Here is a 17,570-nt window from a genome sequence, read left to right on the forward strand (position 1 = left end):
GAGAGTAATTCGCTTCAAATTGCCCAAGTCATTAATTGATAAAGCAGGTGAAAATGAGCACTAATTTGGCAATATTAATCATTTTAAGAAATAGAATGTGTGTAACCAGGAGAGAGTGACACAGGGTGAATCTTACCTTCATGGTGGCAAAGTTGGAAATGAGAAAACAGGTTACAGGGGACCCCCCTCCTTTTATAGGGTGGTTCCAGATTGAAGACACACCTATACTAACATGTCACTTTCCTGGAAGAGTGCATGTACTAACATGTCTCTCTCCTGGAACATGACATGTATTAAGATGTCACTTTCCTGGAAAAGTGCATGTACTAACGTCTCTTTCTTGGAACATGACATGTCTGAACATGTCACTTTCCTGGAGGAGTATGTCGGCTTCCAGGATAGTGACATAAAGAAGAGAGTAATTCGCTTCAAAATGCCCAAGTCATGAATTGATAAAGCAGGTGAAAATGAGCACTAATTTGTCAAAAATTATTATTTTAAAAAAATAGAATGCACGGAACCAGGAGAGCGACACAGGCTGAGTCTTACCTTCATGGTGGCACAGTTGGAAATGAGAAAATAGGTAGAGGGACCCCCGCCTCCTCTTATAGGATGGTTCAAAAATGAAGACACACCCCTTTTGGGGAGTGCCAAATTGAGTCTGTATCCTGGAAGAGGACATGTACTTGTTAGGCGCGGCCGGGATTGCCGGCGAGAGTGGATCCCAAAATACGCAGACCACAGAAAGGAGGATCAAGAATTTATTCGCGGAAACAAACAACCGAAAAAGCTGGTCAAACAACCAGTACAAAACAACTCAACCGAAAACACTTGCAAAAGGCAAGGAGAAAATTGGCAATGAACGAAAAACACTTGCTTACAAAACGCAAGGATTCACAGCAAACATCATATAACACGAAATAGAAAGTTCAACTTGCGCACACGTAAAAGGTAACACTACAAGTCTAGGTGAGGGAACGCAAACTAAAATCCAAACATTCTACAAAGTACAACAAAGGGCGACGTAGTAATACAAGACACGTGAAAAGACTATGAAAGGCTATGAAAGGCTATGAAAACGCTAGAATAAACACTTGGCTGCACAGCAGTGAGCAAGATGAATAATCTGGCAGTCAGCAGTAGTGGCGCAGTGGCTTTTAAAGTCCATTGATTGTCCACGAGGAACAGGTGCGGTCATTAAGGTGGGAAACGCCCACCAATCACTTGGGTGCTGGAAAGAAACAAACAGAGGCCTGAGAGCCAAACCATGACAGTACCCCCCCTTTAACGGACGCCCCCTGGCGGACCACCTGGTTTCGAGGGGTGAGCTGAATGGAAGTCCCGCAGGAGGGACGGATCCAAGATCCAGGAGCGGGGAACCCACTGCCGCTCCTCTGGCCCGTAGCCCTCCCAGTCAACCAGATACTGGACACCCCTGCCACGAGGTCTGGAGTCCAGGATTTCTCTGACCGTGTAGATAGGGTCACCGTCGAGCAGTCGTGGAGGCGGAGGAGTTACTGGGGCAGGAGCCAAGTCGCTGGAGATGACAGGCTTGAGCTGGGAGACATGGAAGACTGGGTGGACCTTCATGGATGGCGGGAGACGAAGTTTCATGGCCACAGGATTAACCACTGTCACAATCTCGTAAGGGCCTACGTACCGCTGGCCCAGCTTCTTGGCCCCACCTGCCAGCCGTAAGTTTTGGGTGGATAGCCATACCTTGTCTCCCGGCGTGTAAGTTGGTGCCGGGCGGCGCCGCCGATCAGCGATGGCCTGGTTTCGGGCAGCAGTACGGGACAAGGCGGCTCTGGTCTCCCGCCAGACTCTGTGGGCTCGGCGAAGGTGCATTTGCACAGACGGGAGGCCTACCTGCCCCTCTTGGGACGGAAACAGCGGGGGCTGGTATCCGTAGGCAGCCTCGAATGGAGATCGACCTGTAGCTGAGGAGATCAACGTGTTGTGTGCGTACTCAACCCAGTTTAGGTGTGATGACCATGACGCAGGGGACTGCAGGCACACACAACGAAGCGCCGCTTCAAGGTCCTGATTCAGACGTTCCGTTTGGCCATTTGTTTGCGGGTGGTAGCCAGACGAAAGACTTGTGGTGGCCCCTAATGCTCTGCAGAACCGTTTCCAGACTTGGGACACAAACTGTGGTCCTCGGTCAGAGACCAAGTCAAGGGGAATGCCATGGAGCCGAACCACGTGCTTTACTAACAATTTGGCCGTCTCCAATGCGGATGGCAACCTTGGTAAGGCCACGAAATGGCCTAGCTTCGAGAATCGGTCTATTATGGTCAGGATTACAGAGTTCCCCTTCGATACTGGTAGTCCCGTGATGAAGTCCATGGCAATGTGGGACCAAGGGCGAGAGGGTACCGGTAAGGGCCGGAGTAGCCCAGCAGGTGCTTGGTGGGACGCCTTCCCACACGCACAGGCAACACATGCCCTCACAAAGTCTGCAACGTCCCTTCGGAGTTCCGGCCACCAGAACCGTTGTTCCACCAAGAATTGTGTGCGGTGGATTCCAGGGTGACACGCAAGGTCGGACTCATGTCCCCATCGCAAAACGTCCGTGCGCACTTGGGGGGGCACGAACAACTTCCCAGGGGGAACCCCTTCCGGCACTTGGATACCTGCTAGCGAGTCAGTAACTTTGCGTTCAATAGTCCACTGTAATCCTCCCACGATGCAGCGCTCGGGCAGAATTGGTTCAGGAACCAGGGCTTCAGTGACATTGTCATGGATGCGTGAAAGGGCATCAGGCTTCTGATTCAGGGTCCCCCTACGATAAGTCAACACAAAGTCAAAGCGAGTAAAAAACAGAGCCCATCTTGCCTGACGAGGGTCCTTTCTCTTGGCTGCGCGAATATATTCCAGGTTCTTGTGGTCGGTGTAGATGACGAATTGTTCCTTGGCTCCCTCCAGCCAGTGTCTCCACTCCCGTAGAGCCAGTACGATGGCCAGAAGCTCACGGTTCCCAACATCATAGTTGACCTCGGCAGGCCTGAAGCGCTTGGAAAAGAACGCGCAGGGGTGCAGCCTCTGGTCGTCTGGGGAGCGTTGGGAGAGGACCGCCCCCACTCCTGAACTGGATGCGTCGACCTCGACCACAAAAGGAAGTTCTGGGTTAGCATGCTTTAAAACTGGTGCCGTAGAAAATAATTGTTTTAAGTCAGAGAAAGCAGATTCTGCTCTTGGAGTCCACTGAAATGGGACCTTAGTTGATGTAAGCCGTGTAAGTGGTTCTGCCCTTTGGCTATAGTTACGGATAAAGCGCCTATAGAAGTTCGCAAACCCTAGGAACCTTTGCAGCTGTTTCCTAGACGTCGGAGAGGGCCAATCCACCACCCCCTGAATCTTAGCTGGGTCTGCTCTAAGTTGCCCTCTCTCTACTATGAAGCCCAGAAATTGGACTGAGTCTAGATGAAACTCACATTTCTCAGCCTTTACATACAACCGATTCTCCAGTAATCGCTGGAGCACTTTGCGTACATGAATCTTATGTTCTTGGAGACTATGTGAAAATATCAGAATATCGTCAAGATACACAACGCAGAACTGATCCAGCATATCTCGCAACACGTCATTTATCAAACACTGGAAAATGGCAGGGGCATTAGTGAGACCGAATGGCATAACTAAGTATTCAAAATGTCCCAGCGGGGTCTTGAAAGCGGTCTTCCACTCGTCCCCCTCCCGAATCCGAACCAGGTGGTAAGCACTCCGAAGATCGAGCTTCGTAAATACTGTTGCGGCTTGCAGTGGTGCGAACGCTGAATCAAGCAAGGGCAAGGGGTATTTATTCTTTATAGTAATGTCATTAAGACCTCTGTAATCGACGCAGGGACGCAACGACTTGTCTTTCTTCTCGATGAAGAAAAACCCTGATCCTACCGGCGAAGTCGAGGGACGGATTAAGCCGGCAGCCAAGGAGGAAGATATATAGTCGTGCAAGGCAGCCTGTTCCGGTTGCGATATACGGTACAATCTAGAGGTAGGAAATGGTGCATCGGGAATCAAGTCAATCGCGCAATCATAGGGTCTGTGGGGCGGTAACGACTGGGCACGATCCTTACTAAAAACCTTACTAAGGTCATAGTATTCTCTTGGTACATTGTCGAGGCAGATTGCCTCCGGAAGCATAGGTGGAGCAATGGGTTTATCGCAGTCGGCGGATACTAGACAGTTAGCATGGCAGAATTGACTCCAGTTTTCTAGGGCTGGCTTGGACCAGTCAATCTCTGGATTATGTTTTTTGCAGCCACGGAAGACCCAAAATAATGGGTACCGAGCGGGACTGCATAACAAAAAAACGAAGTCGCTCCACGTGGTTACCCGACAACCTTAGCTCAACAGGAGCAGTAACGTTTTCAATAGCGGCCAGGAGGCGTTCGTTAAGATCTAGCACCTCTTTACATTCTCTTAGCGGTTCTAAAGGACAACCCAACTGCTCAACAATACCGGGATCCATAAAGCACTCATCGGCCCCAGAGTCAATAAGAGCAATAACGGTAATGGTCTTTCCCGCTCCCGTTACCTCCCCTGGAAGTTCGAGCCTAGTGCAGCTGACAGCTCTAGAGCCCAACCTACTCTTCTCCACCCCTGTCCTAATGCACTCACGCTGCGGTGTAGACGGGATCGGTGTTTTAGCCGGGGCTTGTGGCGAGCGGAGTAGCGTCTTCCCATGTTGTCCACGTGAAGCTCTGACTGGACACCCAGCGACCAGGTGTCCCGATTGACCACAGTAGTAGCAGGCCCCACTCTGAGATCGTCGCCGCCGCTCTGCTGGGTGGAGACGGCCACTCATGGGGTCGTCCGCTGCGGCGTCAGTCCCAGTGTGCGGTCGGGAATCTCGTCGCTCATTGTCAGAGTCCCTTGCATGAGTCCTCTCACAGTCCCGTTCTCGCCACCTTTCCCGGATACGATTATCCAGTCTAATACTCAGGGCTATAAGTTCTTCCAAGTTTGTGGTTTCGTCGCGAACTGCCAACTCGTCCTTCAATACGGGTGAAAGACCTCGCCGGAATATACAACAGAGTGCCTGATTGTCAAACCCGCTTTCTGCGGCCAGGATTCGAAATCCGATAGAATAGTTCGCGACTGATTGCCGCCCCTGCACAAAGTCAAGTAACTGGCCTCCGGCCTCCTTCCCCGTCACAGGATGATCAAACACACGTCTGAGTTCACGAACAAAATCAGGGAAGGAAGACCGGAGCTCAGGTGCTGAATTGCTCACGGCCATACTCCAAGAGGCTGCTTGGCCAGTCAAGAGGCTCATAACAAATGCTACCTTGGAGCGATCAAGGGCATACGTAAGTGGTTGTTGATCAAAAATCAGGGAACAGTGGTGCAAAAAGGTTCCGCAAATACCGGGTTCCCCTCCGTAACGTGACGGATGTGGCAGAGAAGGCTCGCTAATAGCAACATGAGAAGGCAGCGCCTGCTCCAAGTCAGGAGTTGAGCTTGCTCGGGGAGAAGCGCATGCTTCTGCTTGACCGACCCGGGTCGAAAGCTCCCCTAATTGGCGGGCCAGCGTGGAAATCGCCTCCTGCATCTCACGCAGCGATTTGTCATGTTGCCCCACCAACTGCCTTTGACTGGCCAAAGCGTGACGTACCCTTTCTGGGTCTGCGGGATCCATGGCCAGATTATTCTGTTAGGCGCGGCCGGGATTGCCGGCGAGAGTGGATCCCAAAATACGCAGACCACAGAAAGGAGGATCAAGAATTTATTCGCGGAAACAAACAACCGAAAAAGCTGGTCAAACAACCAGTACAAAACAACTCAACCGAAAACACTTGCAAAAGGCAAGGAGAAAATTGGCAATGAACGAAAAACACTTGCTTACAAAACGCAAGGATTCACAGCAAACATCATATAACACGAAATAGAAAGTTCAACTTGCGCACACGTAAAAGGTAACACTACAAGTCTAGGTGAGGGAACGCAAACTAAAATCCAAACATTCTACAAAGTACAACAAAGGGCGACGTAGTAATACAAGACACGTGAAAAGACTATGAAAGGCTATGAAAGGCTATGAAAACGCTAGAATAAACACTTGGCTGCACAGCAGTGAGCAAGATGAATAATCTGGCAGTCAGCAGTAGTGGCGCAGTGGCTTTTAAAGTCCATTGATTGTCCACGAGGAACAGGTGCGGTCATTAAGGTGGGAAACGCCCACCAATCACTTGGGTGCTGGAAAGAAACAAACAGAGGCCTGAGAGCCAAACCATGACAGTACTAACATGTCTCTATCCTGGAATACTACATGTATATATCCTGGAAGAGCACATTGGCTTCCAGAATAGTGACATAAAGAATGTAGGTTTTTAGCTCGAAAAGGCATTCATTAATAAAGCAGGTGGAAATGAGCAGTAATTTGTCAATATTAATCATTAAAAAAATAAATAGAATGTGTGGAACCAGGAGAGTGACACAGGATTAGTCTTACCTTCATAGTGGCAAAGTTTGAAATGAAAATGCATGTAGGGCTTTTATAGAGTTAGGGTTTTGAGCTTAAAAATGCCCAAGTCATGAATTGATAAAGCAGGTGAAAATGAGCAGTCATTTGTCAATATTAATCATTAAAAAAAAAATAATAATAACAATGTGTGGAACCAAGAGAATGAAACAGGATGATGAGTCTTACCTTCATAGTGGCAAAGCTTGAAACGAAAAAGCAGGTAGGGCTTTTATAGAGTTAGGGTTTTGAACTTGAAAATGCCCAAGTCATGAATTGATAAAGCGGGTGAAAATGATCAGTAATTTGTCAATATGAATGATTTTTAGAAATAGAATGTGTGGAACCAGGAGCGTGACACATGGTGAGTCTTACCTTCATGGTGGCAATGAGTGAATGGTGGATAAGGTAATTTTCCAGGAATTGGGCTGACCTTCCAAGATATAGACCAAGTTGTATTTTCCACAGGAATTGGGCTGACCTTCCAAGTTCTAGACCAACTTTGAAGGAATTCCTAATCTGGCAGCATCTTGTATCAATATGTAGGACTTTTGGTCAAGTTCCAGGAAGCGGACCCCAATTGAATGGAATTCCAACTTTTGTGCCTCTCAGTTAGAAAAGGCACATTTTGTGGTGTAAAATTATTATACAGTCTCTTGCCGCCATCATGTGGCCAAGTAGGCCAACTTCAGTTTTTTTAATTTTTTAATTGTATTTTTTTGCTCCAAAAAAGCATTTTTATGACACGAAAATTAATGTTAGATACATTTTAGAAGAGAGCAATGCATTTTTGCAGTTTTTAGGAGTTTTAAATGTTTAGTTCCCAATTTGTCCAATTCCAGGAAATGCGCCGTTGTTAGTGTGGAATTTCCACGCACACGGTTCTAACCGCATGCTAGCCGGGTAGGATTAGGGTTTGGGGTTAGCCCCCGGAGGCTCCATTCATAGAAATGACGTCGATTTCGCGGAAACCTTCGACATGGCCGTCTATGAAAAGCTGGAATGCGATTTGGAAGTTAGCCAGTGTGCTAGTCCGCACTCCACTGACTTTGAATGGCGGGGTCATAACTCCCACGCGGGAATTGGAACCGCGATGGTGACGCGTCGCGATTCCGGAATTCGGTCAAAATGGCGGCTAATCGAAACGGGGAAAAATCCAGTGGATGCTCCTAAATTCGTAGGTGTCGGAAACACCTTTCGTTTTAAAAAGTTTTTTCTCTGAGCATTTTATAAAGCCGTTTGAAAAAACTCGGGTGCAGTTCCGCTAAACGGACACCAGGTGTCGCTGTCTCAGCAGTCGAATTCCGGGAATTGTACGGGTCGGATTCCATGAATTGTACGGGTCGAGGTCCAGGAATTGTACGGGTCGGATTCCATGAATTGTACGGGTCGAGGTCCAGGAATTGTACGGGTCGGATTCCATGAATTGTACGGGTCGAGGTCCAGGAATTGTACGGGTCGGATTCCATGAATTGTACGGGTCGAGGTCCAGGAATTGTACGGGTTGCGGTCCAGGAATTGTACGGGTCGGGGTCCAGGAATTGTACGGGTCGGGGTCCATGAATTGTACTGGTCCGATTCCATGAATTGTACTGGTCCGATTCCATGAATTGTACTGGTCCGATTCCATGAATTGTATGGGTCGGATTCCAGGAATATAACCCGTAGGCTAAAAGTCCCCTGGTAGCCTGCGGGATTAAGTTGCCTATCGGGAATTAACCCATACCCAGGTCCAGTTCCAGGAAGTGGAATTCCAGCCAAGATCTAGTCAGATTTTGACCACACTAGCCATCCTCTACAGTTACAGATGGTACAGCTTGACTGTGTTGAAATTGTGGAATTATATGTATAAAACCTGGAAATTGTCGTCCGCCCCGGCTCCGGAGTGGCCAGTCCCCACCCCTCTCCCGTTGCCAATTTTGTTGACCGTTACGTTGGCGACGTCTACCGTAACGCACCACGGTCCAATCATCATCATCATACTGTTCATACATAGTTGTATGAGTGTGTGTATATATATATAAATATATATATATATATATATATATATATATATATATATATGGATTGAGTTATGTTTATATATGTATATATATGTTTATATATATATATATATATATATATATGAATTATTTTTTCATATATAATAAAACAAAAAATCAACAAAAAGAACTCAAAAAAGTAAAAAAATACAAAAAAATGTTTTTCAAAAAAAATTTAAAAAACATTTAAAAAGTACAAAAAACCTTGTGCCCGTCGCGACGTTTCGACCTTTAGGGGTCTTCTTCAGGCGTGGGCACAGTGAAATATAAAAGAAAACAAAAACAAAACTAGCAAAACTGCTAATTAACAATAAATGGCTTCTGCAGACAGCAGGTAGATGTTGTCCCTCCGAGAGTCAGAGCAAGAATGATGGCACGGTCTGCAAAATGCATTCAACTGACTTGTAAATGTCAGAATGTTTTTACCAAAATGATTCTATAAGAAAGCTACTATATGAACTAATTGTGATTACACTACATTCATAATACACTACATATACATTCTTCATAGATTAGGGTTAGGGTTAACCCTAAACGAAATGAGCGAAAACTACAAAACCGCCGCCATTTTTGTAGTCCCGCTGTCGAGGGTGGCTTGATAATTAATTCGTTCAATCCGTTCGAGTCAGTCTACGACTTAAATAAGGCATTAAAATTGCCTGGATGAGCTTATTTCACAAGAGACTGTTGAAAGAATGAATCATTAAGTTAACTGACAACCGAAAAACGTGCCAAATACACTGCAATGACATTTGTGGCTGCCAAATCAACAAATGTGTGGAGCCTTTTATCATTTAATTCTCACCTTAGCAAGAGTAAAACACTAGTGTGGTGGCAGTTGTGTGTACACAAGTAAGTGTGGCATGCTACATACACAAATACACTTCAAATGCTGGTCCCTGTTTGCCCTACCCTGGCATAATACCTACCTGTACATGTGCATGTGCAACTTGTGGATGTTATCAATGTGTGTAACCTTATTTATTAATGAGAGTGTGACTGACTGACACAAGTGTGGCAGGCATGGATGCAAGTGTCATGCTGCAAAGAGGATTGATTCAAATGCAATACAGTCATTTGCTTTCAACAAACCACAAACTTTTATTATTTACATAAAACTGTCTTCAACAAACAAACAAACGACAGCCAGTCAGCGCTACATGGAGAAGGAAGGGGCCAAATTGGCCCATGGTCGTCGTGGTGTGCCAGTGCCATGCTGCAAAGAGGATTGATTCAAATGCAATACAGTCATTTTCTTTCAACAACCCACAAACTCTCAAACTTTTATTATTTACAAAAAACTCTGTCTTCAACAAACAAACGACAGCCAGCCAGCCAGCCAGCCAGCGCTACATGGAGAAGGAAGGGGCCAAATTGGCCCATGGTCGTCGTCGTCGTGGTGTGCCAGTGTCATGCTGCAAAGAGGATTGATTCAAATGAAATAGTCATTTGCTTTCAACAAACCACAAACTTTTATTATTTACATAAAACTGTCTTCAACAAACAAACAAACGACAGCCAGCCAGCCAGTCAGCGCTACATGGAGAAGGAAGGGGCCAAATTGGCCCATGGTCGTCGTCGTCGTCGTGGTGTGCCAGTGCCATGCTGCTGTAACGTGCGGGGTGTGGGTGGACCCAAAAGCGGAGGAAACAGGCGGGAAGACAGACTGGTAGAAGGATGTAAGGAACTTTATTGACTATGACGGGGAAGGACGAGACGAGACGGAAGGGGAGTAGACCGGGCTGTACGTGGACACGGATCATGGCGGAGACTTGGCGTGGCGTGATGCAGAGACTTGGCGTGGCGTGATGCAGAGACTTGGCGTGGCTGACTATGACGACTTGGCGTGGCAGACTTTGACGACTTGGCGTGGCAGACTTTGACGACTTGGCGTGGCAGACTTTGACGACTTGGCGTGGCAGACTTTGACGACTTGGCGTGGCAGACTTTGACGACTTGGCGTGGCAGACTTTGACGACTTGGCGTGGCAGACTTTGACGACTTGGCGTGGCAGACTTTGACGACTTGGCTTAGCAGACTTTGACGACTTGGCGTGGCAGACTTTGACGACTTGGCGTGGCAGACTTTGACGACTGGGCGTGGCAGACTTTGACGACTGGGCGTGGAAGACTTGGCGTGGAAGACTTGGCGTAGAAGACTTGGCGTAGAAGACTTGGCAAAGAAGACTTGGCAAAGAAGACTTGGCAAAGAAGACTTAGCAGACTAGGCGTGGAAGACTTAGCCTTGGCGATAACAGACTTGGAAGACTTGGCAACAAAGACTTGGTAGACTTGGCAACAAAGACTTGGTAGACTTGGCAAATAAAGACACCACTGTGACCAGACATGCAGACATTCAAACAGCAAACCACTAACATCAAACATCCAAACAAACATCAACAATGCTCCCACAACCGCGTGAGACAAACACCACTCCCTTATACTAACACTAATGACAATAACAGAACACACCTGGGAGACACAGCAGGGAGGGGGAAACCAATCAGCAATACACACCAGGAAGGGAAGACACAAGCAGGTGGACAAGGTTAACCATAACGAGACTGGGGAAGAAGACAGGAACACCAAACAACCAACACTCACCAAAATAAAACACAAACCCAAACAAACTGAAACGTGACAGTACCCCCCCACCAAGGGACGGCTCCCAGACGTCCCTAAAACAAGGACAAGCCAAAACGGGGAGGGCGGGGACGGGAAGGGAGCCAACTCTGCCCCTAATCAGGGTACGAACAGGAGTCTACCCAGGGGCGAAAAACTGCCCTACAAAACTCCATGAAACTTGGATCGGGGGGCGGCCCAGGAGGCGGCCCTATTGCGGGCTCAAGAGGCGACAACAGAAGTGGCGCCGCCAAGGGCCGGTTCCCGCGGTGAGCCCTTCTCTTGCGCCGCCTGGCGCTGGGTCCCGGGTCGGTCGCCATTACCGCGCTGCCCAGGGCGGACCCCAAAACCGGAGACTTTGGCTGGGGCAGAGACGAGGAAGCTGTGGACTTTGGCTGGGGCAGAGACGAGGAAGCTGTGGACTTTGGCTGGGGCAGAGACGAGGAAGCTGTGGACTTTGGCTGGGGCAGAGACGAGGAAGCTGTGGACTTTGGCTGGGGCAGAGACGAGGAAACTGTGGACTTTGGCTGGGGCAGAGACGAGGAAACTGTGGACTTTGGCTGGGGCAGAGACGAGGAAGCTGTGGACTTTGGCTGGGGCAGAGACGAGGAAGCTGTGGACTTTGGCTGGGGCAGAGACGAGGAAACTTGAGACTTTGGCTGGGGCTGTGACGAGGAAACTTGAGACTTGACTGGGGGCAGAGATGAGGAAGCGGGAGAAGGCGGCAACTCTGCCGTGACGAGGGGACCCGAGATGCCAATTGGCCGCGACGAGGGGACCTGAGACGCCAGGGGCTTAGGCGGCACGGGCATTGCGGCCAGGGGCTGCGGAGGCAGCGGCACAGGCGTTGCGGCCAGGGGCTGCGGAGGCAGCGGCACAGGCGAAGCGGCCAGGGGCCGCGGAGGCAGCGGCACAGGGCCGGGCGCCGCCGGAACTGGTGCCGGCGCTGGCGGCCGCCGGCCGGGCGCCGCCGGAACTGGTGCAGGCGATGGCGGCCGCCGGCCGGGCGCCGCCAGAACTGGTGCAAGCGAAGGCGGCCGCTGGCCAGGCGCCGCCGGTCGAGGAACAGGAGGTGGCGGCCGCAATCCATGCGCCGCCGGACGAGGAACAGGAGGCGGCGGCCGCAATCCATGCGCCGCCAGACGAGGAACAGGAGGCGGCGGCCGCAATCCATGCGCCGCCGGACGAGGAACAGGAGGCGGCGGCCGCAATCCATGCGCCGCCAGACGAGGAACAGGGGGCGGCGGCCGCATTCCATGCGCCGCCGGACGAGGAACAGGAGGCGGCGGCCGCAATCCATGCGCCGCCTGACGAGGAACAGGGGGTGGCGGCCGCATTCCATGCGCCGCCGGACGAGGAGCAGGGGGCGGCGGCCGCATTCCGTGCGCCGCCGGACGAGGAACAGGGGGCGGCGGCCGCATTCCGTGCGCCGCCGGACGAGGAACAGGGGGTGGCGGCCGCAATCCATGCGCCGCCGGACGAGGAACAGGGGGTGGCGGCCGCATTCCGTGCGCCGCCGGACGAGGAACAGGGGATGGCGGCCGCATTCCATGCGCCGCCTGACGAGGAACAGGAGGTGGCGGCCGCAATCCATGCGCCGCCTGACGAGGAACAGGAGGTGGCGGCCGCAATCCATGCGCCGCCTGACGAGGAACAGGAGGTGGCGGCCGCAATCCATGCACCGCCGGGCGAGGAACAGGAGGTGGCGGCCGCAATCCATGCGCCGCCGGGCGAGGAACAGCAAGTGGCGGCCGCATTCCATGCGCCGCCGGACGAGGAACAGGAGGTGGCGGACGCATTCCATGCGCCGCCGGACGAGGAACAGGAGGTGGCGGACGCATTCCATGCGCCGCCGGACGAGGAACAGGAGGTGGCGGCCCAGGCGAAGCGGCCAGGGGCTGAAACGGCAGCAGCGGCACAGGCATGGCATTCATGGGCTGCCGAGGTGCCGGGACGAGGGCCTGGAGCCGGCGGGGCGCCGGAACGGGGTCCTGAGGCCGGCGCGGAGCCGGAACGGGGTCCTGAGGCCGGCGCGGAGCCGGACCGGGAACTTGAATCCGGCGCGGAGTCGGCACAGGGACTTGGAACCTCCACGGAGCCGGAACGGGGACTTGGAACCTCCGCGGAGCCGGAACGGGGACTTGGAACCTCCGCTGGGTCCGGGTTGGTGGGAGCATTCTGTAACGTGCGGGGTGTGGGTGGACCCAAAAGCGGAGGAAACAGGCGGGAAGACAGACTGGTAGAAGGATGTAAGGAACTTTATTGACTATGACGGGGAAGGACGAGACGAGACGGAAGGGGAGTAGACCGGGCTGTACGTGGACACGGATCATGGCGGAGACTTGGCGTGGCGTGATGCAGAGACTTGGCGTGGCGTGATGCAGAGACTTGGCGTGGCGTGATGCAGAGACTTGGCGTGGCTGACTATGACGACTTGGCGTGGCAGACTTTGACGACTTGGCGTGGCAGACTTTGACGACTTGGCGTGGCAGACTTTGACGACTTGGCGTGGCAGACTTTGACGACTTGGCGTGGCAGACTTTGACGACTTGGCGTGGCAGACTTTGACGACTTGGCGTGGCAGACTTTGACGACTTGGCGTGGCAGACTTTGACGACTTGGCGTGGCAGACTTTGACGACTTGGCGTGGCAGACTTTGACGACTTGGCGTGGCAGACTTTGACGACTGGGCGTGGAAGACTTGGCGTGGAAGACTTGGCAAAGAAGACTTGGCAAAGAAGACTTAGCAGACTAGGCGTGGAAGACTTAGCCTTGGCGATAACAGACTTGGAAGACTTGGCAACAAAGACTTGGTAGACTTGGCAACAAAGACTTGGTAGACTTGGCAAATAAAGACACCACTGTGACCAGACATGCAGACATTCAAACAGCAAACCACTAACATCAAACATCCAAACAAACATCAACAATGCTCCCACAACCGCGTGAGACAAACACCACTCCCTTATACTAACACTAATGACAATAACAGAACACACCTGGGAGACACAGCAGGGAGGGGGAAACCAATCAGCAATACACACCAGGAAGGGAAGACACAAGCAGGTGGACAAGGTTAACCATAACGAGACTGGGGAAGAAGACAGGAACACCAAACAACCAACACTCACCAAAATAAAACACAAACCCAAACAAACTGAAACGTGACAGCTGCAAAGAGGATTGATTCAAATGCAATACAGTCATTTGCTTTCAACAAACTCTCAAACTTTTATTATTTACAAAAAACTGTCTTCAACAAACAAACGACAGCCAGTCAGCGCTACATGGAGAAGGAAGGGGCCAAATTGGCCCATGGTCGTCGTCGTCGTGGTGTGCCAGTGCCAGTGCCAGCTTCTTCTCCTCCCTTTTGTCTCTAAAAAGAGAGAAAAATGTTACTTATGAGAAGAAGGGCACCATGATGGATTCATGATGTCCTGCCTCCTGTGACACCTTATCGTCGTCGTCCTCCTCCTGGGTCACCTCGCCGCCCTCCTGTCCCACCTTTTCATATGCCTGTTCCACCTTTTCGTATGCTTGTTCCACCTTGTCATCCTCCTCAGTCACCTTGTCGTCTTCCTTTGCAACCTTTTCCTCCTGTTTTAAACAGTGCTTCATTTTGTATCTAAAAAGAGAGAGAGAAAAGGCTTACTTTGGAGAAGGAAGGGCGACGGCACAACCATCACCACAACTTCATCACCCACTCCTTAGGGTCCAATTTTACACGCTTATCCCCCACTAAAATGCTATCAGCCCATGCCATGTGTTTTTAAAACAGCCAGCACGCACGCCAACTTTAAAAGACTCGCACGCAGCGGCCATATAAATGCATTCTAGACATTACAATTCGCAAAATACAGACCAATATATCATATCAGCACAACGTACTTCCTCTTTCGTCCAACTGGGACATCTTGTCCTCCATTTTGTGTCTACAAAGAGAGAAAAGGGTTACTTGTGAGAAGGAAAGGCACCATGATGGATTCATGATGTCCTCCTGAGTCACCTTGTCAGCCTCTTTTGACACCTTGGCCTCCTGAGTGAGCGTAATCTCCTCCATTTTGTGTCTAAAAAGAGAGAAAAGGCTTACTTTGGAGAAGGAAGGGCGACGGCACAACCATCACCACAACTTCATCACCCACTCACTCCTTAGGGTACAATTTTACACACTATCCTCCACTAAAATGCTTTCGGCCCATGCCACGTGTTTTAAAACAGCCAGCATGCTTCGGCACACAAGCATTTAGATGCAATTTGACATGATGCATGCCCCACCGCAAGCTTTAAAAGACACACACACACTAAATCCACCACGCACGGCACGGCACGCAGCAGGCATATCAATGCTTTTGGAATCCGAGGAGGAAGATGATTTCGCCCGATGTGTTTGAGCCGATGAGGATGTCGGAGTCTCTCAGTGACGATGACGAAGATGTGGAAAGTGTCACGGAGGAAGCCACAATACAGCAGAGCGGATGGCAAATATAGACGGTACGTTTGTGCACTTCTGTTTCTGTTCTGTTTGTAATTGCTCAAGCAACCTCAACTTTCTGTAGCACTAAAGCGTGAAAGACGTCAACAGGCGGCCACGCTGTGCTAATGGAAGCAATAGTAATGCGTCGGCCGTTCATGAAAAGTTCACGTGGCGACAACCTTGAGCTGCATTTTCCATTCATAAAAATGTTACCGGATACACAGCACGAATCAACGGTAGCGCTAAACTATGAAATCCACAAAATGATCAGCACAAAGCTTTGAGTGCTTGGCTGGTGACCGTAACTCACCACGTTGAAAGACGTCAACAGGCGGCCACGCCGTGCTAATGAGAATAATAGTGATGCGTCGGCTGTTCATGACAAGTTCACGTGGCGACAGCCTTTAACTGCATTTTCTATTCATGAAAAAAATGATCGGATGCACAGTACGAAACAACAACGGTCGCACTAAATCCTCAAAATGATCAGCACAAAACTTGAGTGCTTGGTTGGCTTCTGACTTGTATTTAGTGACTAAACTGCTTTACAGCTACAATATAACCACTTTGTCATGAAAATGATGCTTTGCAAAGGTGTTCTAAAGCTTTCAAGATTAACATAACAAATTTGACCTTTTAAACTAGCTAATTAGGTGGCCATTCGGTTAATTTATGCTCATTTGTTTGTGCTGTATGAGACATACGCTACTTCACAACAAAATGATTCTAGGTAGGGAATAGAGGGCAAACAAACAAAACCATTTCACTGGATTCAAAATAAGTTACCTGGCTGGTGGAGGAGCAGGCGAAGAGATGCGTGGGTGTGTGTCTGTCCCACTGCGACCGACGGTGGCGAGCGGTCACGTGACAAAGGACGCGAGCGAGAGAGAGAGCTCGGACGGGTGCGCCCCCAACATACACACACCCATGTTATGGTTTGTGTTTTGGTTTGTCATGTTTGTTTGATTTGGTCTTAGTTTAGTCTTGTGTGTGAACTTATCATCCATCCATCCATTTTCTTGACCGCTTATTCCTCACAAGCGTCGCGGGGGGTGCTGGCGCCTATCTCAGCTGGCTCTGGGCAGTAGGCGGGGGTAAACCCCGGACTGGTTGCCAGCCAATCCCAGCTTGACGCTTAATCCTGAACTCTTCATCCCAGTCCTCCAATCTTGTCTTCCAATCAGCACCCTCTGCCCCTTGTGTCATTTCCAGGTGTTTGTCATTGTCTAATTAGTCTGCTCCTATTTAGTTCCCTCCTCCCCTGCACTCCTTGTTGGATCACTTGTTTGTGTCACTAAGTCTTTGTCATCTGTTGTTGTCTTTGGCAATAAAAGCCCTTTTAGTTCCTTACATCTGGCGCTCATGATGTCGACGTCACGAATGAAGGCCACGGACGCGCCGGTGCGCTTGGACGCTCACTTGCTTGGCGTTGTGTCCCAGGTGGAGGGCGCGGATCTGGATCACCTGCTGGAGGTGGGCCGGGTCGCTGGCGTGCGACCTCAGATACGAGCCCGGCGCTGACGACAACAGCAACAACGAGACGGAGCCACGTGACGCCTTCCGGCCAGCGTTTCCTGCCGTTGCACAGCACGGCGGCAGCGAAGCTCACCCGTCGGGAGGGTCAGAGTCGGCGCCAGCGAGGAGACGGCCGAGGTGACTCGGGCATCTGGTGAGGATGCCAGTTGACATGTCCCACCGGCGGGAGGTCAGCCAGGACGCGCCAGAGAAACAGACGTCTGCCTCTCGGCTGGATGAGGCGGCTGGGGAGAAGGAAGTCTCCATGGCTTCCCTGCTCAAGCTGCGACCCCGGCGAGGTGGCAGATGATGGACGGATGGACGTTAACTTGAAAATGACTCTCATTTACTAACCTTGAATTCGAGTTGGATTTTGTCACGTCAGATGTTGCAATTTGTAGTTGGAGCTCAAATATGACCTCCTTTTGTTTGTACTTTTCATAGTTTGGAAA

The 17,570-nt window shown here is 50.5% G+C and overlaps 1 protein-coding gene and 1 long non-coding RNA gene across 2 annotated transcripts; one reads left to right on the top strand and one right to left on the bottom strand.

The window, feature by feature from the left end:
* Positions 1–14,412: 14,412 nt before the first annotated feature.
* On the bottom strand, positions 14,413–16,433 carry LOC144006338 (uncharacterized). Its single transcript, XM_077505138.1, has 5 exons — positions 16,390–16,433; positions 15,136–15,196; positions 15,018–15,061; positions 14,583–14,754; positions 14,413–14,505 (listed from the first exon to the last, which is right to left on the bottom strand). The coding sequence occupies exons 2-5, from the start codon at positions 15,187–15,189 to the stop codon at positions 14,413–14,415; spliced, it is 363 nt and encodes a 120-aa protein (XP_077361264.1). The 5' UTR covers positions 15,190–15,196; positions 16,390–16,433.
* Positions 15,542–17,452, top strand: LOC144012688 (uncharacterized). Its single transcript, XR_013282151.1, has 2 exons — positions 15,542–15,620; positions 17,044–17,452. It is a non-coding gene; the product is annotated as an uncharacterized LOC144012688 (long non-coding RNA).
* The last annotated feature ends 118 nt before the right edge of the window (positions 17,453–17,570 follow it).

This window comes from Festucalex cinctus, chromosome 1, assembly GCF_051991245.1.
Source record: "Festucalex cinctus isolate MCC-2025b chromosome 1, RoL_Fcin_1.0, whole genome shotgun sequence".
Taxonomy (NCBI): domain Eukaryota; kingdom Metazoa; phylum Chordata; class Actinopteri; order Syngnathiformes; family Syngnathidae; genus Festucalex; species Festucalex cinctus.